Source organism: Corapipo altera, unplaced genomic scaffold (assembly GCF_003945725.1).
Source record: "Corapipo altera isolate COAL_440 unplaced genomic scaffold, ASM394572v1 48b, whole genome shotgun sequence".
Lineage (NCBI taxonomy): Eukaryota > Metazoa > Chordata > Aves > Passeriformes > Pipridae > Corapipo > Corapipo altera.
The window spans coordinates 1,439,895-1,466,949 of NW_020884884.1; the positions used below are offsets into that span (position 1 = coordinate 1,439,895).

The 27,055-nt window shown below is 36.2% G+C and overlaps 1 protein-coding gene across 5 annotated transcripts in view; it reads right to left on the minus strand.

Annotated features, from left to right (window-relative positions):
• The window catches only part of MARK1 (microtubule affinity regulating kinase 1), a 35,707-nt gene extending 14,315 nt beyond the window's left edge, over positions 1–21,392 (minus strand). For 3 of the 5 annotated variants that reach the window (XM_027641477.1, XM_027641476.1, XM_027641475.1), the window contains exons 1-10: positions 21,193–21,392; positions 20,562–20,615; positions 13,582–13,630; positions 12,391–12,456; positions 11,347–11,417; positions 10,293–10,349; positions 6,366–6,602; positions 6,157–6,276; positions 1,824–1,923; positions 1,109–1,221 (exon numbers count right to left, since the gene is read on the minus strand). In XM_027641477.1, the coding sequence (XP_027497278.1) occupies positions 1,109–1,221; positions 1,824–1,923; positions 6,157–6,276; positions 6,366–6,602; positions 10,293–10,349; positions 11,347–11,417; positions 12,391–12,456; positions 13,582–13,609 (792 nt within the window). In that variant the 5' untranslated portion in view covers positions 13,610–13,630; positions 20,562–20,615; positions 21,193–21,392. Of the gene's footprint in view, positions 1–1,108; positions 1,222–1,823; positions 1,924–6,156; positions 6,277–6,365; positions 6,603–10,292; positions 10,350–11,346; positions 11,418–12,390; positions 12,457–13,024; positions 13,157–13,581; positions 13,631–20,561; positions 20,616–21,192 lie in introns of all 5 variants that reach the window. The other 2 variants (XM_027641473.1, XM_027641472.1) reach the window with 2 other exon arrangements.
• Positions 21,393–27,055: the final 5,663 nt, after the last annotated feature.

The window sequence follows — 27,055 nt, forward strand, 5'->3', positions numbered from 1 at the left end:
CTATGTTTAATGTGCTTTAAAAACACACAGCTAAAGCTAAGTTAATGAATGCTCAAAATAAAATTAGAAGAATCTTGACAGAAAGAAAAAGCGTGCTATTTTAAAACCTAAGCCACCGAATGGCTCCCCCTGGTTTTCTTTAATTTTATTTTAAAGCCTAAAAGCATTCATAGCTTCAGAACAATTTCAAAATGCATCGAACTGACTCAGAAGGGCTAAAAATGCAAGTACTGATTAAAGGATTCTTTATGGCCTTCTAAACACCTTTATGTAACTGGTATGTAACTCAGCCACCGGTTTGTTGATATCTAAGAAGCAGAAGTTGTAAGTAAGAGCAGTGGAAAAAGACAAATATCCTCTTCCAAGCAATTTGAGTCAAAATGATTCTAGACAGATTCCCTCCATGCTCTGCCATCACAAGGGAATTCAGGTTCAGAGATGTGAGAAAATGCACTCAAGGATGCATGTATCAGATCTACACTATCTTGGAACTGAGGGAAGGCCAATGACGCAGCAGGAAAAATTCCTTCAAAAAGAAAGTCTTGTTCTCAGTCTGAGTTCTTGAAAAATCCATGTGATTCCAAAAGATTTACAGATTCATCTAGTTCCAAAATAGTAGAAAGATTTTCTACCACCAATTTATCAATGACTACAATGCAATTATTTATTAAATAATAAAATATACTATAAACAAAACATGAGTAAGAAAGGACGAGCATTTCTGAGAAATAAAGGATGTCATATCTGAGTAGTTAGAAAACTAATTGCTGCAGTCAAATTTACTATTTTAGATTTTAACTGAAAACACACATGACAGGAAGAAGACTCAGCATTTAGAAATTATGCCAGATTAACAGCCAGCTTTTTAAAAAAGCGATTCAATGTATTTATAAGTAAACATGAAGATACTTAATTTAACTTATTTCTTCATATGGGATATCTAACAAGATATCCAAGGAGATATGAAAAGGGAAAGACATTAATAAGTGATTACTTACAATTTCTTAAAAACATTACAAAATAATCGATACAAATATCAACAAGCAGAATATTCAACCCAGCAATTTATAAAAGTTAAAACAGAAAATGTAAATTAGATAGCACTTACTTCAGGTGGTTTTCTACCTAGAAGCAGGTAAGTAGCCATGACTTCATCATACTTTTGGTTTACTAAAGATTCATGTATTTCTTCTCTTGAAAAGCCCATTGTGACCATAATGTCTAAAAGTAAAATGAACCAGATGCATCAGCAGAATAAGTGCTTGGGTTTACTGACAAATTAAGAACTGTGAAAATAGAAAAAATCTTATAATTTACAGGTAAGTAAGATTCAATGCAACCCACTGAAGTTTTTTTGCTGTGCAAAAATAAAAAATGCTGCAACTCCTCTCTCTCAGTGTTATTTTCATCTTGAAAACTCTCAACTATATTATACAACTCTTCACTAATTTATACAACACTCAATGTTATTTTAACAAACAAATAAAGCACTGGCAAATAGAAACTATGAATAGATACAGGGCCAACACAGTAACTTAGTCTAACCATAGCAGGCAAAAATTGTTGCCCTCATAACAAAATCTGTTCCCTTCAGCCCATTGTAGCCTTATTTGTCTACTGTGTTTGTAGATTCATGTCAGCTCAGTGAAGTCACAACAGTGGTTATAAGGAGGGCATTGTAATGGAATTCCTCATTTAAATAAAAAGAATGCATTTGACTTGTATGATGAGACTGTAGGTCAAATTCAGTGAGGGTTTCGTTCAGCTTACAAGACAAAAATTGTCTGGGTACATCAGATGCAACACCTTTGTAAAACTCTCACCTATTCTCTTGGTGTCATTAAAATCTGGTTCAGGCTCAGTATATGGCTTTAGTTCTTCTTCTTCATGGCCAACATTCATCCACCGATCCTTCATAATTTGCTAAGAAGAGAAATAAGCTTTAGGTCAACATTCCATTTACCAGACCCCATGTGCTAGCTGGTCTGCTGAAAAACAATTTTAAATTCATAATAATCTGAATGCTGCTCTTTCCCTTACACTTTCCCCCCCCCCCTCACATCTTTACTTTCATTTTTCACATATCTTTTTGTTTCCATTAGTTCATTTTCCCTACAATTTACTTTTTATAATACAAATCCCCTGCCTGAAATACCAGCAGAACTACTGAGAGAAAAATCCCCTGCAGTTTCAACACAAAAATCTTTCATTTTGTCCCCTTCACTTCCACTGTCTCCTAACCTCATCTTGCAGAGTGTCTGACACTCATGCCCTAATCTTGGTTAAGATCCCTAGATGCTACTACAATACCAACTCTACCATGATAAATAACTCCTTCAAATAATAGCAAAGGAAAGTGTTTAGAAACTAAGGAATATTTCAGGAACATGCTGATGCTTCCTACAGTCATTAGTTTCAAGATCATGATGCCAACTGGTCATTTTTTCCTATGGACCTTCTCACTGCACTTGACCTAAATATGTTCACAGTTTGGCTGGAGGGAGAAATGCCTCTTAACTCTCTCTATGCCAGGTAGTTATTTACTCCAAAAATTTCTTCTGCATTCTTTGGAAAATTTCCTTCTGCTGCATTCCAGATCTTTTATATGCCTTTAAGATTGATCATCTGGAATCCCTAAGCATCACAATTTCTCTGTAAGGGCATATTCATCTTTAAAACACCTAACACCATTTTCCCTCCTACAGCAACAGGCACACATGTCTCTTTAGGGACAGATGCTAATACTGCTCACTACACAAACAGAAGAATGAAACAAGTGCCAGCAAATTAAGTTTCCCACAGGCTCCAAATATGCCTTGCAAACAGCGAATTAAGTTATTTCTCACAAAGAGCCAAAGACTCAATTTTCCATTGATATAACCAAATTCTTTGTATGTAGTGCTGCTGCTGCCAAATTACAGACCCCAATAGCTGTACCCTTACGAGAACAATACAGAACTTTGTACTTGGGCCAGTTTATATTTTGCTGACAGTAAGACTTATAGATTTGTTCTACCATGGAATTGATTTTTTGGCTTTTGAGGGGGATAAAGGGTTAGGGATTGTGAACACATATTGCTATATTGTATTTCTGACACACAGAGCATGAGTCTACTTGACAGTAGACTTCGGTTACATATTTGCAGTCTTGCAGTAACATAAGCAACTCCCCAAAGAGTACTGTGCAGTATCTGCAGTCCTTTTTTAAAGGTATCTTTTTTAAAGATACCATTAAATAAATCTGAAGTTAAGTAAATCTGAAGTTTAAGCACAATGAAGTGGATGACAGGAATCACTGCTCAAATCCTATTCCCAATCTTGATGCTTCTTGAATTAACAGGCAAACCCAACAATGCCCACTTTAAGTTCTTCATGTCTCTTCAGTAGGTGGATCTGTAGTTCAATGTAATTTGCTCTCAGTTTCCATCTGTCAAATATCTAAACTAGCTTCTGTCTTTCAAATACACAGTCTCAGAGGCACACTGAGTTATTGTACAACTCTTAAACAGGCTCTTACAATCAAGCATTTTGAAGCGACACAAACAATCCAATTCCAGGATCAATATTACATTTGTGCAAGTTCAGCTGGGCTTCTAGTCAGCTGACTGAAGAGCAGCAGCCTTGCTCAGGGTATTAAAAAATCTGACCCAAACTGTACCTCTTAAACATCAACACAAACTAAATTTCAACCATCTAGGTATTATTGAGAAGCTTTCCCTCAATTTTCAGAAAACTATCTAATAAAAATCTAGTCTGGTTCAAGACCTGTCTGTGTCAAAATTATTTGCTTTATTACACTTCATAAGCATAAATCTGTTCTGTGGGAATTTTGAAGCAATACTATTCAAAAGAATTGAAGACTGAAGGAGAGGGAAAGAGGAATTTGTTGAAATCCTGACAGAGAGATCCACATATTTTATGACAATGCATTTTTCCCATCTCTTCCTGGTAAGATGTACTGGTTTATAACAACATTCTCTTGCTTCTAAAATGTTCTCTCTCTGTTGCAACCACAAAAAAGTCTAGATGAAGCATTTTAATAAAAATTTGCGTGGTCCTTACTGAAGGACAAGTGCTAAGCCTAACCTATACAGTGCTGACCCCGTGTGAATCTCAGCTTTGATGCTAATGTCACTGATAAACATCCTCATGGGATGGTCTGCAAAAAACATGCATGGGAACTGAGAGGGTCTATGGCTGGGACTGAGCAAATAATCAAAAGACAATGCACAAATAAATCTTCCCCACCTAAGATGACACTGTCTTTCCACTTTTAGAAACTTGTAATAAATATATACTTTCATTCTAAACATGTATTTTTAGGAGTGCTCAGAGAGAAGAAACAGTAATTTCTTTCCAAACCACACACCATAGTTTTTTAATTCAACAAATGTGATTTCAGGAATATTCCTTTTAGAAAAGGTTGTGATGTCTCTCTCTCTCTCAGATTAGCATACTGATCATTGCCTGTTATCATCATTGTTTCGGTACTGGCTCAAGACCCTCCATCACACAAAATTCACTTGCTCTCTTCCACACCATCTGACAAGCTTGCCATTTCAGTGAGGCTGCTATTCAACACCTCTCTCCAGGGACTAGAAGGAATTTTAGAAGAACTGGATAACACTACAATATCTAGAATGAAAGTGAAATTAGATCTGAAGAGAAACTGCTGAAAATCCAGAAGAAAACTCAGTAAAGGAAAAATCTATTTTCCTAAAACTTAAACATGAGACAGGAAAACAGTGATCTTTCAGCATCTTCATGTGAATGCACTCTTATCATTATGTCCACTAGACAGTAATAATAGAACATAATTAATGAATATCAGTGAAGTAGAACCCATCATTCACTATTCTCTTCAGCACAGATTTTATTCAAGTTAAAACTATTTATAACAAGTCATAAACCAGTTTGAGATGAGCAACATGCAGACAGAGCTCAGTGAATGCAAGCTTCCTTGCACAGGTAGCATCCATGCCAGGGAGCATAACTCATGCCACTACAAATAAAAAGCTGCTTAAATGGGATTATTCTCTGGGACACCAACCACTGCTGCACAAGTATGTGTAGAAAGATGAAACAAAAGTCACTGGTGATTAACTCATGCAAATACTATTTTAAAAGCATTCTATTTATCTTCTGCTCTACTTTCATCTCTATGGTAAGTACACGCTATTTTTAAAAAATCTCTTGTTGTTAAAGAAATCACAAAATAGAACAGAGCAGTTTTTAGAGTGAACTCTACACCAAATATTTGTTAAATACCAGTTCTGGAGTTATCCAGTAATTACATGCCAATACAGCAATCTTGAACAAAACAGCCCCTTAAAAAACACTGAACCTTTTAGACACTTTACAAGTTATGCACAAATATACTCTACATCCCATGAAAAGAAAACCCAATTTACTGACTAAAAAAAAAAAATAATTATAACTCAGTAGAAATCCTCAAAATAGATTTTAGCTAAGGGACACAACAGGTATTATTACATATGTTAATTTTTCAGCTATTCAGAAACAAAACTACCAGGAGGGGGAAAAGAAATGATTGAACAGAAGTAATTAGCAATTTTTATCTTATCATTCAAACAGTCCTCAGTGTTTACACATATTATGGCACTAAAACTAGCAAAAATCCCAGTTTTCCATCACATTTATTCTTCTTGTACATCTATTTTAAGTCATGCTGAAAACAGTAAGTTAAAAAAAATTATGGTCCTGCCTGTTGCTGTTTTCGTATTTTTTGTGTGTTTTTTTGGGGTTTTTTGTTTGTTTGTTTGTTTTGGTTTTTTGTTTGTTTTGGTTTTGGGTTTTTGTTTTCTGAAAAACTCCAAGAAGAAGATATTTACAATCTTGTCCTGCTTTCCACAAATTTTGAACTATATTAGCTGACTGAAACAACAGGGAGCAGCTTGCACTTGGAAATGCTCTTAAATTTGCAATTTGAAAGGTTAGACTTTCATTCATTAACACTTTCTATTTTCAAGCTGTACTGTTTTTGGGACATTTCCTCATTATATTTCTTTAACAAAACTTTGAGGCCCTTTAAACAGAAAGAAAGTATCTACTGTGAAAAATAACAAGTCTTCAGAAATTACTGTATGTTATGCTTTCTTAATCTAAAAACCTTTTTTCCAAGATGAAATGACTTACTTCCAAGCTGCCTCGTTTTATTGGATTCAGTACTAGTAGCTTCTTAAGTAGATTTTCACAGTCTGTGGACATATAGAATGGAATGCGGTACTTCCCCCTCAGTACTCGCTCCCTCAGTTCCTTTAAAATAGAGTTTTAAAAGGTGAGCTCCTAATGACACAGGAGATTTAAAGACAGCAAAAAGCCAAGCTTTCAGACTGTAGCTGTACCTTTAGATTCTGTCCATCAAATGGCAATGATCCGCTCACTAGTGTATACAAAATCACCCCAAGGCTCCACACATCCACTTCAGGTCCATCATATTTCTTTCCTTGGAAAAGTTCAGGAGCAGCGTAAGGCGGGCTTCCACAAAACGTGTCCAGTTTATTACCAACCGTAAATTCATTACTAAAGCCAAAGTCTGCAATTTTAATGTTCATATCTGCATCAAGGAGAAGGTTTTCTGCCTAAGAGAAAAATAAAAGGGAAAAAGGACAATGTTCGTATCAAAATAAGTGTATATATATAAATATATAGTACATTGTATCATCAATCAATAAAAAACATTTCTTTTTCTAAAATGATTCACCATCTGCATCTTTCTTACAGAACAAAAGAAACTAATATCCCCAAATACATTACAAGGACTGAAAATTGACTATGTTTACTCAGTAAAATAAAACTGTTAAAAGCAGCTAAATAGACTTAAAAGTCAGGTAGTGAATCAACTACAAAGATTTTCTGGAAGAAATATCTTAGTTCAGCTTTAGATTGAAGTATCTAGACATCTCAGAATAGCAGCTGCAGCTTTTGACAGGTTCATGCCAACTTCTGATGCCAAGGAGAGTAAATCTAATCCCAGACATCATCTACCATTTTGTGGAGTAAATGTTAGAAGGGATTTAAGACTTTAGAAGAAGGCACCTTCTGCTTACAAGATGAAACACTTCAAGCTACATGCTGTATCTCAGCATTCTGTACCAGAAAATTCTCTCCCTTTTATTATTAGCATTTGCTTCAACAATTACACCAAGGTGTTAACACTCAAGTATCTGCTTTTTTTTCATACACAATGCATGTATTCCATACATCTAAGAATACTAATGCCCATGCACCAATGCATCACATAAACAGAGATGCAAGTATACAAGTACCTGGAAAGTCAGTAAACAGTATCTTATATTTACTATCACAGGTAGGTCAGAAGATTAAAAGGGTGAAGCTACAGAAATACTAATAAGTACCGTGGAAAAAACCTGCATTTCTCAAAATGCAAGGAAGCTTGTCTCAGCTATCAGCAACACAGGAGCAGCACTGAGCTGTGCAGGAATCCTCTTTCAACAGGAGGACAGAAAATAGCCAGTGCAAAGGGTTCACCTAATTGCCAAACATCAGTTTTATAGCAAACAGACATGTCTCAGATGCTGTGCCAGAATGGAGCTCAGAAAAATATAAAAATGCCTTAGCTCACCATCAGAGAAGTAGCTAACTAATTGTTAGTTGCTTTGATTAAAAGAGTAAATATGATTTTGTTTGGGTTTGCTTGTTTGTTTGGGTTTATGCTTAATAATTTCACTTACACTCAATGAACAGAACAGGAGACAATTAACCACCAGTACATCAAGCTAATAGCTGCCCAACAGAACTCAGCCTTTATCAGGACTAAAATACAGCCTGTTTGTAAAAACTCTGTCCTGGAAAATATTTTATTTTCCCAATTCATGAGAAATTCATGGGACCTGTGATCCCAGCTGGTTCCAGCTGATGTGCCTGCAGACAGACTCACAGAGCTATTTTCCAGATTTAACAGCCTTTTACACTATTGCACAAAGACTTCATTTTCCTTGTGGTGAAAACAGTACTGTCAGTGCAGCTGCTCTGCGATTACAATAGTCCTCCTGGTTCAACAGTACTCTGCTACCCGAGTACCCCATGCTTTTGGGTTCCTCACTTCGAACAAAAGCACCAAAAAACCTTTTTAATAAGCCAAACAAAAAGACTGTGCTCTTGTGGGTTACATGTTCAGGGCAAAAAAAAATACAAACAGAAAAGGTAAGTTTTGTGCATCAAGGGATGGGCAAAGCTGAAATTGGTTATAGCTGTTTATAATCACAGAAAGTTAAAAGGAGACAGTTTAAATTCCCATGGGCCTTGCACTTCCTCCTCTTCTGCCAGAATAGCCTGGACAAACTTGCACATTTTCTTAAACAACTTCCCAGTTTAGTCTGAAGTAACTTAAATTTGATAGAGTTTAACCTGTTATTAAAGTCAAAAAGTCTCATCAAAAATATCCAAAGTGGTGGTAGACCTCTGCCTCGTGGTGCTGCAATGTCAATTGCTCAATGTGCTGATACTGTGGAGAGTTAACAGAAGCAGATGAGAATGCAGACACAACTTTAAAGTTGCTTTTTCCTTCTCTGCAGCTCCATGAGAATAGTTTTAAAGGAGACATAACATAACACATGGAAAGAAGAGACAAAGAAAGAACACCTCCTCAAAGCCATACATACATTTAGCCCTTTTTCCTTTGGGAAATATATTTTTTGTTGGCTAGGTTGGCTGGCTCTCAATTAGACCTAACTGAACTTTACAAATGAGTCTAGCACAACTCCAGCCAAGAGATGATGGAGAGAGAATATCAAACAAAAGAGTTGTTTTAGAGCCTGCCTGTCTGCCTTGCAAATAGAAAGATCAGCTGCAGACTACTTGTGGCAGGTAATTCCTGTGTGAACGCTGCAAAGTAGTTTTGGACAGGCCTGTGAGGAATGCAGTGAGCTGTGTGTGTGCTATGGAACTAAGAAATGAAGGAGTGGTGGAAGCTGTAACAGGTTCTGGGAGAAAGAGCAAGATACTGAGTAACTGCAGGGGTTAATGCAGCAAGACTCAGTAGTATAGCTGGGCTGAATAAGCCAGTGCTAGATAAGCATGAAGAGATGGCTGGCATTCTATTTCCAGCCAAGTGTAGGAGTGAGAGAACCAGGAAAAGTGGCTTGTCCTGGCAAGCCAATAGGTCCCTAGGTGCAGCCTTCTGGAAAGCTCAACAAAAGTGCCTGCAATAAGCTCCAGGGAGTTTGACAAAACATTCACAGGCTCCAAACCACCATGCAAGACGTGGAGGAATTTTTTAAAATCAAGATTACAGTGAGATCCCAGCCCTTTCCTTCCTTGCATTCTGACTTTAGAGTGCTGGCCAGGCACCTCCACCATCAGATGACAACAATCCGGGGGCAGGGACGACTCAGCAGAAAAGGATTTATTATCCAGCACCATGTGCACATGCACAGGGAACAGATTTTTAAGATTGAAATTCAGAGAACACTGTAGAGTATTATAAGAAAATTAAGACAAAGGACACTGGTGGAAAAAAAAAATCACCTTAAAAATTATTCAGCCTCAGCTTTTCACAAGTGTTTAGATACATTAGTAGAAAAGAACCTACATCAATGTTTTCTTTGTAAATGTACAAAGACATCAAAGTAAGAGCACAAGACAGCTTTTAAGTGGAACTTGTGTCCAAGTCTCATGATATCTAAACTTGGCACTATGACAACTTCATGCTGAAGGGCTAGGTTGTACCTATTGTTGTTCAGCAATTGCTGAACTCTTAATATGGTCTGGTGGTTTACATAGATAGATTACCAGAAAGCATAAAGAAAAGCAAATTCAACTAATTTCTCTTTACCCTCTATTTAATTTTTCTGCCCAAATTAGACACTACAGTATAAACCATAAGTTCAAACAGATTAAAAATCTAACATATCTCTTAAAAATCACTAAGAAAAAACCCTTTTACATATCCTTGAGATATATTTTAACTGAAAATATTTTAATTAAGTAGTGCTGACTGGTATCAATTGAACTTCTGCAGCTTCACAGTGTAGATACCAGCACAACAGCAGGTATAATTCTCTGGAGAGCATGTCCTTTCCTTAAAGCCAAAATTGGAATGAAAGTAACATATGTTCTATTCTTGTCTCTTCCCTGTTCCAACAGGCGAGCTATGTTATTTTTGTGCTTCAGAAAACTAAGAATAAAAAAGTGATAGTTCTTTCATTCACATGTTTGAGGCATTTAGAGACAGTGGTAAGGACAAATATACAGAATGAAATTGAGACCATACTGTCAGGCAGTGAAAAGTAAAATAAGTAACAACCTACCTTAAGATCACGATGAACTATGCATTTTTGATGACAGTACTGTACAGCAGACACAATCTGAAACACCAAGATGATCAGTGAATTATTTTATTTCAACCTCAGTATAAGTTTTTGCTTATTATTTAGTAATTTTGGCTCCTGTTATGATTCACTAGAATGTAAGAAATAAATAAATGAGGCTTTTATTTTAGAAAAATATTCATCTAGGTTTCTTTCATTAAAGCTTAAATACTAAAAGGTCGCTAAAAGTAGCTCATTTTCCTACTAAAAATAAGTTTAATACATACTTTTCAAGGTAATAGGAGAAATACATTTTAAATGCAAATCACCCAACAGCAATAACTATTAAAAGGAAATTAATCCACCCTCCAACCCAATAGCCATATGTATCATCTCAGATTTTATCTTCTAAAATATCAATTGTGTATCTCTGCAATTTACCCCCAACAGAACAATTCATTCGACATTTTCATATGTCTTTCATACATATAACAAAAAACAAGTCTGAAACAGCAAGTTCAGAGCAGTTTCTTTACATGTTAATTATAGAGCTTTAATTCTGCAGAATACCAACCAAACATGCTTTATTTATCTAATTAAAGCTTTTCTAAAATGATCACTAAAACCAGGGTAATAAAAGGATTAAAATGAGAAAGTTTGTAAGAAGAATATAAAATCCTATTACAGAATAGCCTTCATACAAAACAGTGTGACATGACACAGCAATACATGTCATCATATCAACATCTGTAGATAGAACATCTGTTAAATTCTAAAATATTCAGAAAAGGATTTAAACCTCAAGTGAGTCACAATAAAAAAAAGTGACTCTTAGGAACATTGACTACAGGAATGTAAAACAATCTTACTATTTTTAGACAGCATGTAGGAAGCAGATATTTTTCTCTTCAGGGATTTTTTTCCACTGCAGCTTTAATAAACATTATCAAAACAATTAATATTTTTCTAAAGTAAAAGAAGTACGCTCACACTCATGTCTATCTGAAAACACCATAAATAGAAACAAAAGGAAGAGTGAACGTTAATTTCGTACCTGCCTGAATTTGGAACGAGCCTCTTTCTCTTTCATTCTTCCATGTGCAACTAGGTAGTCAAACACTTCTCCTGATCATGACAAGCACAAAACATCAGTACTATTTTTTTGACGGTCATGCACAATCAAAATCATGTTTGAAAGCAACACACACCCCATGCTCCCTCCCTTTCTTGAATGGAAAGGAAATAGAAGCAGCCAATAAAAATTCCTTTTTACTGTTTGCACTGGATTTAATTTTGCAGACATGTAATAATCAAGAAGTGTAAAAATGGAACACAAGGTATCTTCAATTTTTAAAATAAATTGACTTAATAACGACTGTGAAACAAACAAAATAATGAAAAATATTCATATTGTATATAAGACACAGTGGGAATTGGGCAACTTCTTATCTACCAGATTTGTTTCACATATATCTAGTGGTTTCACTTAACATTATCTGTACCACTTTTGGTTTTTCCATCTTGTTCTCTTTCTATTAAAGCTGCTCAAATGCCTTTCAGAACCTCATCTTTGCAGCGTCTGACAGCAGTTTTTCCTAGCTGTGTGAATCCAGCCCTGTGCTGGGTTCTCTTCCCACATTCAAACATTTCCCATTCAGGTGCTAGGCAGCTTCTAAAGCAAGCACTCACTGTCCCTTCTCACTATGATCCTGTGGGTCCCCTTTCCCGTGTTCCTTATTCCCTTCCCAGATCTGCCTCTCCAATTGCTTTGGCACACAATTTCAAGATAAAATAAGGCACCAGTGCTTGCCTAAATATAGCAGATAAATACCGAGCTGAGTTTTTGCCAGAATCAGCACCAGATTATCTCCTGATACTGCAGCAGAAGCCTCAGAATGGGAACTACCCTTAAGCACAAACCTAAGAGGTTACTTTATGGAATGTGATGCAAGGAAGAAAGTCTGCCCTGGGAGATCTGCTAGGACTGTTGTGAAGGCCAGATTGCAATAACCCATTAACTGTTAAATCCTTAAATCGTTTCTAGGCATGTAACTGGCATTTCAGTTTATCTTTAACGCAGATTTAAGAATCCACTTACCCCCACTGGCATATTCCATTACCAAATACAACGTCTTTTCAGTCTCAATAACTTCAAATAATTTTACTGCAAGAAAAACGAATGAGAAAGAGATTGCAGCTGGGAGTAAAAGCATAGCACAAACAAACAATTACACTCATGGAATGAGTATAATTTAAGGCCAGTGATAACATGATATCATACAGAAACTTTATATCCTTTAGGTTAGCATTCTTTTGAGGGGGGAAAAAAGCAAAATTAATTTCTAAACCACAGTTGATAATAAAGCATATTAATTCATAATTTTCTCAGAAGTTTATGCACACTGTACAAATGAGTTCATGCTGAAATTAGTGTTTAATTTGACACAGATGTCTTTAAGATCATACAAACCTCCCCTGTTTTGCTAGTAAACTGCTCACAGTCAGAAATCTGAGATTCTGACCAACTAAGAATCAAATGGATACCAGAAATCTTAAGTCTGACTTTCTTCAGATTGCAATAGGAACCACTCATTTAAAACAAACACAGCCCCACCACCACCCCCAAGAAAACAAAAAACAGCAGAAGCTATGAATGCTGAAAAAGCAACAAACAATTCAAGGGATGAGAAGGGAGTGCCTAGCATGTAATAACTTGTACACCTCGTCCATACCTTGTATGCAACAAGCCCTCTGGCCGATTCAGGACCATTAACTGTCTCTGGAACAAGACTGTCCAGCCCTCCTCAGCCAGAAGAATTGTCATCACAAAGTAGGGCCCTGAAGCTGTGGGGTAGGTGAAAGAACTAAAGCAGAAAGGGAAAATTACATACTTGGTAATTCTAATTTTCTGGAAATATCAGTCAGCAGGAGTCTTTCCTAGACTGAACTAATGGAGTTTTTCTACTCTCACCTAAGAAACTCATGCTTTTGGGTCTCAAGAGTAATTTCAGTGGAAGAGGGGAGTTAGGGTTCTTGACAGACTGGAGTGCTCCACATCTCCTACTCTATGTAAGGCTTTCCCAGACTGAGCAGTTTACCCCCTTAGAGCAAAATTCTTGTTGCAAGTAGAGTCAATAAAGAAGGTGAGACAATGAAGCATTTACTGGATGCCTACTGTCCTATTATCTCAAAAAAAAAAGTTAATAGCAGTACATTCAAATAAAGTCAAATAGAGTAAAATGTAAACATTATAACAAAAAAAAAGTTTGCAGAAATGTAGGGCTCCTACCAATATTGGGATGATTCAGTATCTTCATTATTCGTACTTCTCGAAACAACTGTCAAGGAAGCAAGACAATTTTCTTAGAGGATGTTTATTTGGAGAAAGTTACACAAGATATGTAAATTTAGTATCAAAAGGGAGACAGAAGTGGCCAAAGAAAGTAGTATTAGCGTAAAATAAAGATAAATATAATGCAGTGAACTCCAGAAAACAATATACATCTTAAGCATTATATAAAAAGAACCACTATATATGAAAACCAGATTAATTTTTAAGCTTTATACAGACACACTAAGTTTTATAACCCTTTCTGGAGTTTCACAGTGACCAAAATGAACAGATTATACACACAAGTTTTCGGTGTCTCTTTGCTCTTATTTCTTTGGTGACTGGCAAGCTCAGCCAACTACCCTGAATACAGACAGAACTGCAGGTGCAAATACAAGGTGCAGGACTACAGACAAGTCCAACAGGTGTTCAAATGGAACTGGACACCAGGAATCCCGATGTCCTCCAGTCCTGGCGCTCCACAGAGCTGAAGTGGGTGAGTTAACATCTCACAACTACCAAATTTTACACTGGGTCACAAGCAGTGATGCCTCCTCTCCCCCCAGCAAGGCCTGAAGGATTATGATTCCTGCAAGTGTGCTTTATGATCCTGAGTCACATAACTAGAGATAACTGGACAAACTTATAGCCCTAAGCATTGTTGCTGTTTTGCCTGTCTGACGTCTTCGAGACATCTCTCCCTCCATTTCCAAAATTAGTCCCATTTGTTCAGATCCAACCCTCACAAAAGGGTAAAATGATGCAAGCCAGAGACTAAACACCTCCTCACGAGTAGCACTTTAGTGTCTATTTTACGATGGCTATGGTTACAAGTTAAGAGAAATCAAAATTCTTTTGCTTAGACAACATTAATGGTTTTTCACTCCATTTGTGCAACTTGGTCATAATGTTTCTAAAATTCTGCATTTATTCTACAAGTTAAGACTATAGATCTTCTTGAAATTCAGCTTTTGATAAAGTACTATTGCTACAGCTTAAGAAATAATAATACAGTTCTATACTTAAATTATTTAAGAATTTCACACTAATTACTGTGCATTTACCCTAAATTGTCATTAAAACAATTTCAGAAGGAAGCAAAGACTAAAAGCATTTCTCTGAGAAAACGTGAACAGTATGATGCAGTTTGCTTGTGTACAATATGTAACACATGGGTATGCAATCCTATGCACCAGAATTAACTTCAGCAAATATTCTTGTTTCCTCATAAAGTCAATTATTGCCAAGAAAAAGAACATCACACCAGGACATTCTTTGTGCATTTTTGTTTTTCCGAGTATTTGAATTTGTTGCACAAGAATAAATTTCTCCGCTAAATCAGTATCAGCTGGTCAGAAGCTAACAAATCTAAACCAATAAATGGTACACCTTCAGAAGAGCTTCTAAGCAGGTATTTGAAAAACTGCAATTCCTGCCAAAAGATTAGAAAGATATTTCATAACTTAACTCTATTAATGCTGGTATAAAAGTTACAGCAATGAGTACATACCTTCATAAGCAAGATTAAAATATGAGACTTCTATAAAAAGTAATTTCACAATTTTATATTTCAAGTAAAGCACATAGTTTAAGATTCAAATTGATCTTACAGTGACATGAAATCATGAAATTTTGTTCCACATGTATTTTTTATTTCCATAAAGGAAAAGCCTATTAGAAAACAGACACCAAAGTCTATTTTCTTCAAGACACAACATTACTGACCTCCAGTCTGATGCAGATACTTTGTTATATGAAAGAAACATTTTGGTCCAGTTCTGAATAGCTTACATCACCAAGACTGGAAGTATGGGCAGTTTATTTACAAAAATGAATATTTTTTTTACATATCTTGTATTGCATATCCTGTAGTGTAAGTCTCCCTATAAACTCATGAGAGCAGGGAAAGAGAGAAATCAGCAGAGTAAGAATTGAAAGAATAGCTTAAAACTTGGAATCTACCTGCAGGTACCTGCTGACTAAATGGTTTGCTCTGAAAAAAGATTAAAAAACCCTAAGTGGTTGTACTCCTATAAAACTCCTTTCCCAAAAGCCCACCCACTACTGAAACTACATTACACAAGGTTGGCTTCTTCACGGGGAGATCCACATTCCTCTCAGTTTGTGCTCTGCAGCCATTACCAGCTTCTGACAAGTTTCCAGCAGTGTTTACCTGTAACTCGACATTTTCAAGACCTTTTTCTGAAGTAACTCAGGTAAAGGACATCTTGTAAATTAGGCAGATGTAACTTACATAGTCTGTAATACTGCTACGTAACGAAGTCAAACAGCTTCACCAAAGCTGCTTGATGTGACACATACCTTCCAACTCGTGAAGAAAGAAATGTTTGAAAGGCTGGAAGAACTGAAATAATGGAGCAGCTTTGTGTGGAGACCACAAACACAGCCACATTACACCCCGTGTAGTTCCTGGCCCATAGGGTCCAACTGGATGTCTAAGTGTCTCTCAGCAGAGTGCGCAGAAAGAACAGGGAACCTTATTTCAATGTAGTTCAAAACAGCAGAAAGAGAACAGGATGGAATTTGGACAAATGAACTGTCCTCTGAAGTCCTGGTGCATATTCAGGATTTCATTTGGTCCAGTATAAATGCATACTCATAAAAATTAAAGAAATGCCAATGTGCACCCCAACTTTCTCTCACAAGAGAGAAACAATCCAGAAAATCTCTAAATGATGGACAATACTTCAATAAAAGAGTTAACAATATTCAAGTATTAGAGTACATTATTTTACATTGCAACTCTGCAATAAATCTCCCCTGGTCATTAACACTTGTTACATCACTAATTATATATTTACAAATATAGATACCTTTAAAAAATAGCTACTACACCCTCAATAACACCCAGGATACATGTCTTTTTGCATATAGAGGTATTTAAACAAAAAGACTATAGTTATTTCCTACAAAGTCAAGTCTGTTAAATTCATACAAATCTGGACATAACAGTGATATTGCTTCTCCTTTCATGACACAGCAACCTGCAGGATTATAATCTATTTTACTGATAAAAAATAGCATTTTCAGAATTTATGCATATCTTTTTCTTGAGCAGCAGTGTACTGCTCTCTCAGAAGGTATAAGTGTTCCCTGACTTCTCTCCCCCAGCTCTACCACACATTTATAGGACTGTTCTTCATTCTTAAAAAAGTGCTACAATCTGAAAAAACCCTCTTGAACAAGCATCTCCTTGTTGTAAAGAGGCTGTAGCCTTAATAGCTTCACTTACAGAAAAGAACAGTCAGCACCATACTGAATTCCTAAAACTGGTACTTAAGGAAAAGGCACAAGACTTAAAAATTCGATTCCTGCATTCCCAGCTTAATTTTTCAGGGCACAGATTGCAGAAAGTACAAAGATCTTATGTCACACCATTGATAACACTTCTACTTGCTGCCAGATTGACAGCTATGTTTAAGATTTACTATTTTAAGTCACTACAATCAAACTGAAAATCTTCAGTTAACCAAGGGTTTTTCTTGCTTTGAAAGATGTGCTCGAACACTTCTCTAGTTTGTAAACCATTTGAGAAGGGATGTTGCAAAAAAAAAAAAAATTGCTTTCAAAAGGCAACATATTGAAACTGTTTCAAATCTTCTACTACTTCTTTACTTCTGTTTTTCTTAACAACAGAAAGAACCTAAGTTCATGGCTTCAAATATGTTTCAAGAATAAAAAGTTCGCTGATCCTTAAAAGGAGGAAAATCTGAAATATAATTTCCTAATTAAACCTATTAAGGGGAAAAAAAAGCACCTTCTGCTCCACTAGCAGTTTACAGAAGAGCAGCAGAATGCTATTTCAGAAACATCCCTGATAAAGCCAGTGCAAGACAACACTTCCAATGCAGCAGACATGCAGAAAATAGAACAGCTATTTTGATATAAATTCGAGTTATGACTAAACCCAAATACTTACATCTGGGAACAAATTACAATAATGACAGTGGAAAAGCTAAGTCAGTACAATATGTTACTATCAAGATAGCAACAAAGTCAACAAAAAAGCCAGCTCTGTCTTCTAAACAGGTGGCCACTGAGTAAGGTGGGAACTATATACGGAACAAACTAAAACCAAAACAAATCCGACATTGATTTCCTAGTTTAAGAGGTAGAGGTCCTGAAGTGAGATACATAATGTAACTTGAGACTATCAAATTGCATGCACAAGAAAGCAAAACTAAAAATTCCCAAGGTCAGCTTACTTAAACCTCCAAATGTCAGGAGACAACCCCAGTTAAAACAACTATATCTGAAGTACCCTCTCCATACTACATGGCATGAATGCCATTGGAGAGAACACCTACAAAAAAACTAAATGCTATTTGCTTTTATACCCATGACTAACTGCAGACCCAGCTTGCATGACACTTTCAGCAACTGAAGTATGTGCTCAAATATTTCTGTTTACAAAACAGAATGGTGCATGCCAAGCTGTGATGACTCATTTCACTTAATTAGGTCAGTAGCAAGTACTGTGGCAAAACCTACTTGCACTTAGTATCCAGTGAATGGAAAGGGGATGGTTTTGTCAATGACCCTGTGCCTAAGATCACTACAAATCTGTCTTGTTTGATTAATAACAATCAGCAGTGACTGAAGGCCCAGAAGTTTTGCTGAACTGCATATATATATAATTTATAAGTTTTGAAGTTCTAGAGACATTCCTCTCAACCATGTGAATTTAGATGGGTTCAAACTTCGGTGTGGTATTTTGTGGCAGTAACGTACTCCAGTGTTCCTCTGTGAACTTTTATTAGAGAAGTGTCTGTTCCTATTAACACAATACTACTATCATCACTTCCCATTCCCAGTATTACCTCCAGACAAAAAAAATTGACTACTAACAGCCCCATGTACAGTATAACCCTGATGACAAAATTATAAAAATTCACATTACAGTGTTAGTAAATGGTACATAAAGAATCACAAACATTACTCAATAGAGTTCAGTGCAGAAAGAAAAATAAGGATGACTGATTTCATAGAACAGAACAAGAATGTCTGTTGTTTTATTCACAGTTCACAAATGATCCATCAAAACACTAACAGAAGTTCTTCTGAGCATGCTAATGAACCACCCTCTCACCCTTATTTGCTTTTTATTTACAGTTGCTTTAGTGACTGGGCAAAAACTGTTCTTAAGCTTATTTAAAAGCTTTCAGAGAATCAGCATTTGGTCACTTGCTCACAGTCACAGTTGAAGACACACAGGGCTTCAAAACAAAGATTATTTTTTCTGAAAGTTATAATGAATATTCTACAAAGGAAAACTATATATCAACAAATGATCTCACTTTCCAGTATAGGTAGAAGATGTATGGGATAAATATTTTTAGAAGCTATCGAAGAATGAAATTGTGTTTAAATCATTAAACTTAAAACTTCTCTCCTTAGCCTGCTATCAGCTGCTTCTAACTGTACCTAATACTGTTTATGTTGTTACCAGCTTTGCACTTGAAAGACAAATAATAGCAGCAATGCTCTACTGTATGAGTATTCTGTGTACTATTTGTGCAGTTTGACAGCATCTTTTGTAGGCCTTGAAAGTTTTATTTATACTTGGAACAACTTGTTGAATTATTATTGAATATATTTTGTGAAATGTAACTTATTTATCATAAAAACAACTGTCTCATAACTAAGATTTTCTTGCTTAATTTTCCATAAAGTTTTAACATTTTTTTACCCTCTTATTGCTGAACAATGAGACAAACTCACCTAGCTCTCCAAAAGTGAACAGCCAGCTAGGTAGGAAACAAGCTACATGAGCAGCACAGGATTTCCACAATATCCTCTGTCACATACTGCCTCTGTGGGTGCCTCCTCACTAGCTCAAATATCAGCAAAGAGATTTGCATAATATAAGATACAGGACTTAACAACAGCAAAGCTGTTGCATGGACTGCACAGCAGGTTGAATTAAAAAAACCAAATCCGGAAGAACTCACACTCAAAAGTACTACAAAAGAGAAATTAAAGCAAATGAATCAAGTATAAAAGAAATAAAAGAAAAAAGAAATTAAAGCAAAGCTGTTTATAACTCCCCGTAACCAAAGTTACACAATTAAAAAAAAAAAAAAAAAAGTAAAGGCAGCCAGAGATAAAAGAACAGCAATAAGCTCTGGGCTCTTTCTCTCATTTCAACAGCTACCAACGCAGCAGTCTAGTATTTGTAAACAAAAAAATCCCAAATTTTTTTCATGGGCATCCTCCAGTAGGACAATATAACATTTCTGTCCTTCAGCCACAAAACACATGCAGAGTTAAACAGTAAAAAAAACCCCAAAACAAACAAAAAACCCCAGGGTTTTGATAAAACAATTATCACCATGATTATAAAGGACTTCTGAATTTCTTTCTACAGGCATAAACACACAAGACTGTTCTGATTATATTGGTCATTTTGTCAATTCTATACACAAAAAGTAATGGCCACGTGTCCCTTGAGTTTAGCAAACATTTTATTAAAATTGAAAGAATATAGAGATGAAGGTAGAGAAACCCATTAAAGCAATAAAACCCAGTACTCTAAGTCCACAGAAAACAATTACTCCATTATAGAAAAATCCAAGAAAAATACCATCCTTTACAGAATTACATCTTGATTTAGTATGTAGACAAAGTATTCATGTACCTAATTAAAACCAAATTTTACTCTAGGCAAAGAGCAAAGTTAGAGGAGGAAGGAAGAGCAAAACAGCAATGCTTATATAGGAGGCACATCGAGTGACTGCCCCCAGACAAATGGTATGTGCACATTATAGCAAAGACAATAGGATACCACCCTCTCCCAAGGTCATACGTACAGAAAGATCTTGTTTAACAGGATAAAGGCATCAAATATTTTTGTCCAGTAAATAAAGGATCACAGTTCATCTGTTTACAGAATTTCAGATGTTATTGTCTATTCTTACCTTTTGCAGACTAGTAGGATTTAGCTGGGTTTTATCTATTATTTTCACAGCAACCTTGGTTAAAAAAAAACAAACATGAATTACTAAACTCAGAAAAAGGTTTGAATGAAAATATATTGCACCTCTGTGAGCAAAAGCATAGATTCACCTCTAAGACATGCATATGCATCTACTTCTACATATTTCATCAAGCAAAACTGTCTGACCTATTAGGATGTCAGAATTTTGCCAGCAAGGAATTTGTTTTATACTTCTGTCAGTGTTTGGACAGAACAATGTTATCTTGTCCACTGCAAAACCAGGCTCTCCCAACACAAGATCTATCAACAGATTATCAATATCAATGGAATCTACCCACCAATATATTTCTCTTCAGTTTTGGAAATGCTTGGGGATGAACAGACCCCCTCCCAGACCCAAAATACCCCCTGATGCACAACAAACTTTTTGATCTTTTCCCTGGGAAGCTACATTTTAAAAAAAGAAGGTGGGTGGTTAGGAGAAAGCATCTCAGTTAACTTCTTCTATATCCTGAAGCAGCCTCTAGAAGAAATACTAATTATATAAAGATAGCCAAAGGGAACATAAAACGGATTGTCAGACTTTTTTCTTTTATTTTTTAAAGGCTTACCTCTCTTCCAGTAAGCACATGCCTTGCCAGTTTGACTTTGGCAAAATTTCCTTTTCCTATTGTTTTCAGTAAGCGATAATTTCCAATGTGAGGATGCTCTTCATTTGTAGATGTAATGGAGTTTCTACATCGGGGGATGTTTTGTCTGCTACTTGACTTGATAGGCTGGACATGTGGTTCAGTGTATCCATCCACAGAGGTATGCTGGAAGGCAGACAACATAGTTGGGAATTTAGCTGCTTGGGTTTAAGGCAGTTGCAACAGAATAGACTAAAAGCATAAAAAGGTGCAGAGGGGAGTCATTTATTTACTTTTACAATATAACTGATAATTCTGGACAGCAGCCTAAGGGGAACACGCTGTCTTTGGGCAGAGTTTGATCCGTGTCTCGTGAAAAAAAGCATGCAGAAAGATTTTACCAGCTCCAAACTAAAACTAGAGGCATCTAGGCAGTAATCAACAAACCATTACAGACCTTTTTAAAATATGCTCAAATACACAGTATAGCACTATGTTGCCTGTCTAATCATAATCAAATTTAGTCTTTTAAAAATACACAGTACAAAATATACTTGTACTTTGATATATTTGGAAACAACGTTTTACTCCTTTTTTTTTTTCTTAACTTTCTTCACTCAAATAACATTACCAAAAAATTTTTTTTTCAAGTAAGCTTTGCTCCCCAAACATGTTGGCATCTTTTTGTAAGTAACAGAAGTTCTCATTCGAGTAACAATCTACATTTTTATTTAAAAATACCTATTCTTTAAAAGTCTGTGATGTCTCATAAAATATTTTAAGTCTCAAAAGTCTGAAGAACTAAAAGGAAGTTATTTTTAATGCATGCCAACACATCATCCCACATTAGAAGTTAGTCACTGAAATCTGCAGTGCTTCTGTACTCTAACTTCCAAGTATATAAGGGGCAAGACACAGATGGGGCTTGGAAATGTTCCAAGGAGAAATCCAAGTAATGAAAAATATCAAAGGGGTGGTAAGTGTTTCAGTATTTCAAATACTTTCTAACAGTGGCAGATGGGTACAAACGCTTAACAGGTATAATTTAGCTTCTAATCTTTCAAGTTACAGACTTTTAAGGTTGGCAAATACTGGAGGTAGAAACAGTGTCTTCCCAGACCAGTTTTTTGATTTTATAACAGAAAGGCATGCTTACTCCCAGCTAAGCATAAAGCACCAACAAAGCTCAAGAGACACCTTAATATTTTCCCATTACTGACTGCCTCAATTAAAAAATGGATATCTGTGTACAGAGCACTGACTGAGCCTGTTTCTAGATCCTTGACCTTAAGCAGACTGAGGGCAGCCAGAGATTTCACTGTTTCTCCCAATACTCAACCTAACATTGTTCTCTGCTGATCTCACCCATCATTCCTTAAGGAATTAATTATTTTCATATACAAAATAGAATTTAAATCAGTACTTCCAGCTTCAGTGTGCATTTATTATAGACTGAAGTCAAACCCATGCCGTAAACACTAAGGCTTACAGACAGTCCCACGGAACCAAATGAGATTATTTCAGGACATAAGCACTGGTGGAATTGGGAAAACTAGCAAACAGCTGCAACACAACCGGAAAAAACAAGGAGTTTACCACAACCAGAATGTTCTTCCCAAATGTAGCACAACTCTGCTTACATCATCTCCAGCATTATTAATTATTCACTATGGCCAGGAGAATGGCCCTAAATATAATTTTGTTTGTCTTTTCATTACCTGAGTCTCTCTGCAAAACACTACTGCACTCCCACTGCTAAACTGTTCTCCAAATTACTGGGGAACCAAGCAAGCCAGGCACGTTTAGATTCTGTATATCAGACAAATTTATTCAGCCATGAAATAACATGCTAGTAATAGTATTTACCCTTTAGAAGCACATAATTAAAATATTTTCTGTGGACTTGGAAAGAGAAGATCAGAAGGACAGCCTCAGGCAAGAAGGCTTGGAAAAATTCCTTCAAAATCGGACACTAGACTCACATATGAAAAGCCACAGCCCAAATAAAAGTCTTCCCTAAAAATACACCCTGCGAGATCAGTATCTGTATGGTGCTAATAATGAATATTTTAGCTGTACCTAGAACCCCGTCTGGAGCTACAGCACTGTGCCACACAAGCAAGTTTTGAAAGCTTTTGAGCCTGTTTACACACAGAATTACATCTTCACTACAGGAAACACAATACCTACCAGAAGCATTAGCAACCCTAATACCAACTGCCAGTTTCCTATGCTTCACTGGATTAGCCTCCTCCCAGTGGATAGTTGGAGAGATGTCTTAGATAAACAGTTGGATGGGCAAGCTAAACCAGTGCCATGGACAAAGAATAAGATGGCCTCACAGGATAGGTGATTTTAATGCAGATTTAACAGGGAAAGCATCATTTAATCATAATGGCAATATAGCACAGGACCAAATCTAAAGAGGGAAAAAAAAGTAACAAGGTTCATGGTCATGATGATTCTGGATTTTGGTCTTTTTGTGACAGAAAAACTAAGACAGCCTGCATGGTTCCTAATTATTCCCTCTTAAACAGATTATCTTCAGAGTCAACCATTCTCCCCAGTTATGCCAAATGATGACAGAAATTATGCATAAAGAAAGTCAAGTTTCCTAGTTTTCGAACCACAAATAAATAAATATATACAGTTTCTGAATTTGAACAACACTGAATGAAATTCAAATTATTCTTAAGTCTTGTAATAGGCCTCTCTTTTGCACATAAACAGCTTGCTACTGTTGGAAAGTACAGAGAGATTTAAAGTAGAATCTCATCAACTTTTAGAAATTAGCATTCAATAAAATTACAACAAAAGCTTAAGAAGTTGGAAAAAAAAAAAAATTCAAGGTCAACTAACAGTATCTCAGAGACTATTTCCAAACAATACCGAAGTTGAATTTCACAGAAGCATGCAACATCCACACTGTTTAGAAAGACAGGCTACATAGTTTTAAGATCCTTCTGGTCCATTACAATACAGTCATTCATTATGCATCAGCTACTATGTGGCTATTTAAAATGCCATTTCAGTAGAACAATCTCTAAATTCTGAGAAATTTTTCAGGGTGCTGGAAACAAGGGGATAGTAAAACCCAGCTCTCTTTCTGAAGTTCACTGCCATGTAAAAACAATTCTAGCTAACAACCTGAATTTCCCACACAGGATTTTAACTCAGAATTATGTTATTTCTACACATACCCTGATCATATATCTCAATATATGTATAGTGCAGTGGGAAACACTACCTTACTAGTACATCATGAATATGACCCTCAATATATTCAGTTCATGTCAGTGTAAAATAATGTGTCTAGAAATAAAAACAAAATTAGACGTTTCTTAAAATAAAATGCACTTTTAAACAAAAACAAGGTGCAGCAGTAACAAAAGTTTAAAGGTGGAACCACTAGAGCAGACATTTAGGTATGTTGCACACTAATCAAGTACTTAAAAATAAGAACATAAAAACTCATGCAAAACAAAATCTACTGTGTTTTCAGAATTCTCAAAAAAGTGCTTCTAGGCATCCAATTTTAAACTGTCACTGAAGAGAGCACGATTAACACTTATTACTCCCAGTTAGGTTTGTTTCTGACATGTTCCATCAGAGTTACTACAAAAAGTCAATGGCACTAAGATCACAAGAGAGTTAACCTGAGCCAGTGCTTCCCCAAGACTCAAAGCTATCGTTTTCTTTGTTTACCCAAGGTAACTTTGCCAAAGCAAGATGACCCGATGGCCAGACACATTATCTTTGAGAAAGTGCAGAAGAACTAACCCCACCAAGTAGGTACAAAGTGTGGGCTCCAGTACTTTACATATCCACTTACCAGCCACTGGAGTAGTATTCTCATGGATTATACACTGTAATTAAATTTACAGCATAACCTGTATTAACTGCCCTTACAGCTTAGTCTTGAGAATTCCCCAAAACCATTCTGCCCACCAATCCACACAGCCTTTCTTGCTCAAACAACACTAAAGGTCTCCATAGTTCTTCAGAGTAAGAGGGTAATTTCCACCCATCGATCTGCTGACAAACACACCTCACTCGATTAAACAAACCTTTTAGTGCTGAATTTTCCCCATCTCGAACTATCACAAGGCAAATTCCTTGGTAGAGTCAGTCCATGGAAGCAAAGTATGCACATGCAGTGCTAGAAAAGGCACATCACACTTCCTCTCTCAATATTATATCCTGTTCTGGACTTAAGTACATTGCAGCCAATTTTTATATTCATAAATCCTAACAGTTTCAAGCACGTGCCACACACATGAGCATTTGTAACAGATGTCATATTTCGCAAATATGTGAATATTTTTCAAAATAGCTAGCCCAGACAGAGGGAGTCTGAGGGGCTGAGAAGACCATCTTCTACACTGCTGAGATCTGTAAGAGCTTGGATAGACAATACAGGGGAAGGGGATAGAGGTGTGAATGAACGTCCTGGATGTCCAGCTGTTTTCATGTTTTAACGCTTGCTGTCTGTAACTATTCCTTTAGGACATAGGAGCTTCCAGCAAGCCACCTAAAGCAAGTCCTCTTCTTTTACTGAAGTAACAATCAAACTAAGTTGGAAGAGTCAAATATTTTGAAAGCTCTGGGTAAGCCTCAGTGTAGAAACCAACAGAGTTGTTCAGATTGGATTGTTCTGCCAACACACGAAGAGCATCCAGAGGTCCAGGCACACAGGTATGATCACGGTGCAAGGCATGAGATTATAGCACCTGATCCCTGCATCAGAAAAAGGAGATTGCCTCCTCTTCCAGGTACACCTCACATCTGCACAAAACTACAGCCTACCCCTGCCACATGTACACATCACTTCATACCACAATTATTAAAGCATTAATTTTTCCCATCTCTCAGGCACATGAAGGAGTGCTTTGGAAGGGGCAATTAAAAAGACTGAATGTATGCACACAATTTTTTTCATATTTTCTTATCAATAATTAAATGCACACTAGATTGGGAATGCATGATAGAAACTTTGCTATTAAAAAACCTCCAAAACGAAAAGCAACCAACCTTCTCCACTGAAACAGCAGATAACATGCAGGACTAAGTTCAGAAAAACTCAAGCAACAAACATACAGAGTGAGAAAAGAAATATATACAGATTTTAAATCAGATACCAAGGTCAATATATGGCAGAGACAGAAAAGAAGCAGACAAAACTGTGACAAAATTTAACATGTATGCATACCCCACATTTGCTCATGCATGCTTCCCAGAAGTGCATGAAGAAAATAATCAAATACATGCATGTGCCTCCTTCTGTTTAGATCAGATTTACATAATACGTAGAAATTCCAGGCATGAACTTTTGAAAGAGCTTGAAGCTATCAGCAATAAGATACAAGGATTCTGAATAAAGCTGGCCTCAGTCAAGCACAGGCAAACATTTCATTAACTGATGCTGCAACTCTGAAAATCATTTTATAAAACTTTCTAAAAAAATCCAATCTATAGGTAATATATAGTATTAAAAGTCCAATATACAGTATTAAGAGAGATACTGAACAAAATAACTTTCCCCTTATTCTTTTTTTTTTTGCATCTTTTTCCTTTTCTTCCCAGCTATAATATTCTGTATTTCATGAAAACAATTTCAAAGCTAATAGCAAAACATTTCTATTGCAAGGTGAAATACAACCCCTTAATGCCAATAGACAATAAAGTTCCCTTTCTAAAAGCAGACATATACAGTGGCGAGAAGTAAACTCATGCTGAGCACTGAGTAAAATCTTATTCTGTGTTTGTTACTACGGAATCTAAGCCCCTTAAAAGTTTTGGTGGATTTTTTTTGTTTTGTTTGAGATTTTTTGTTGTTTGTTTGTCT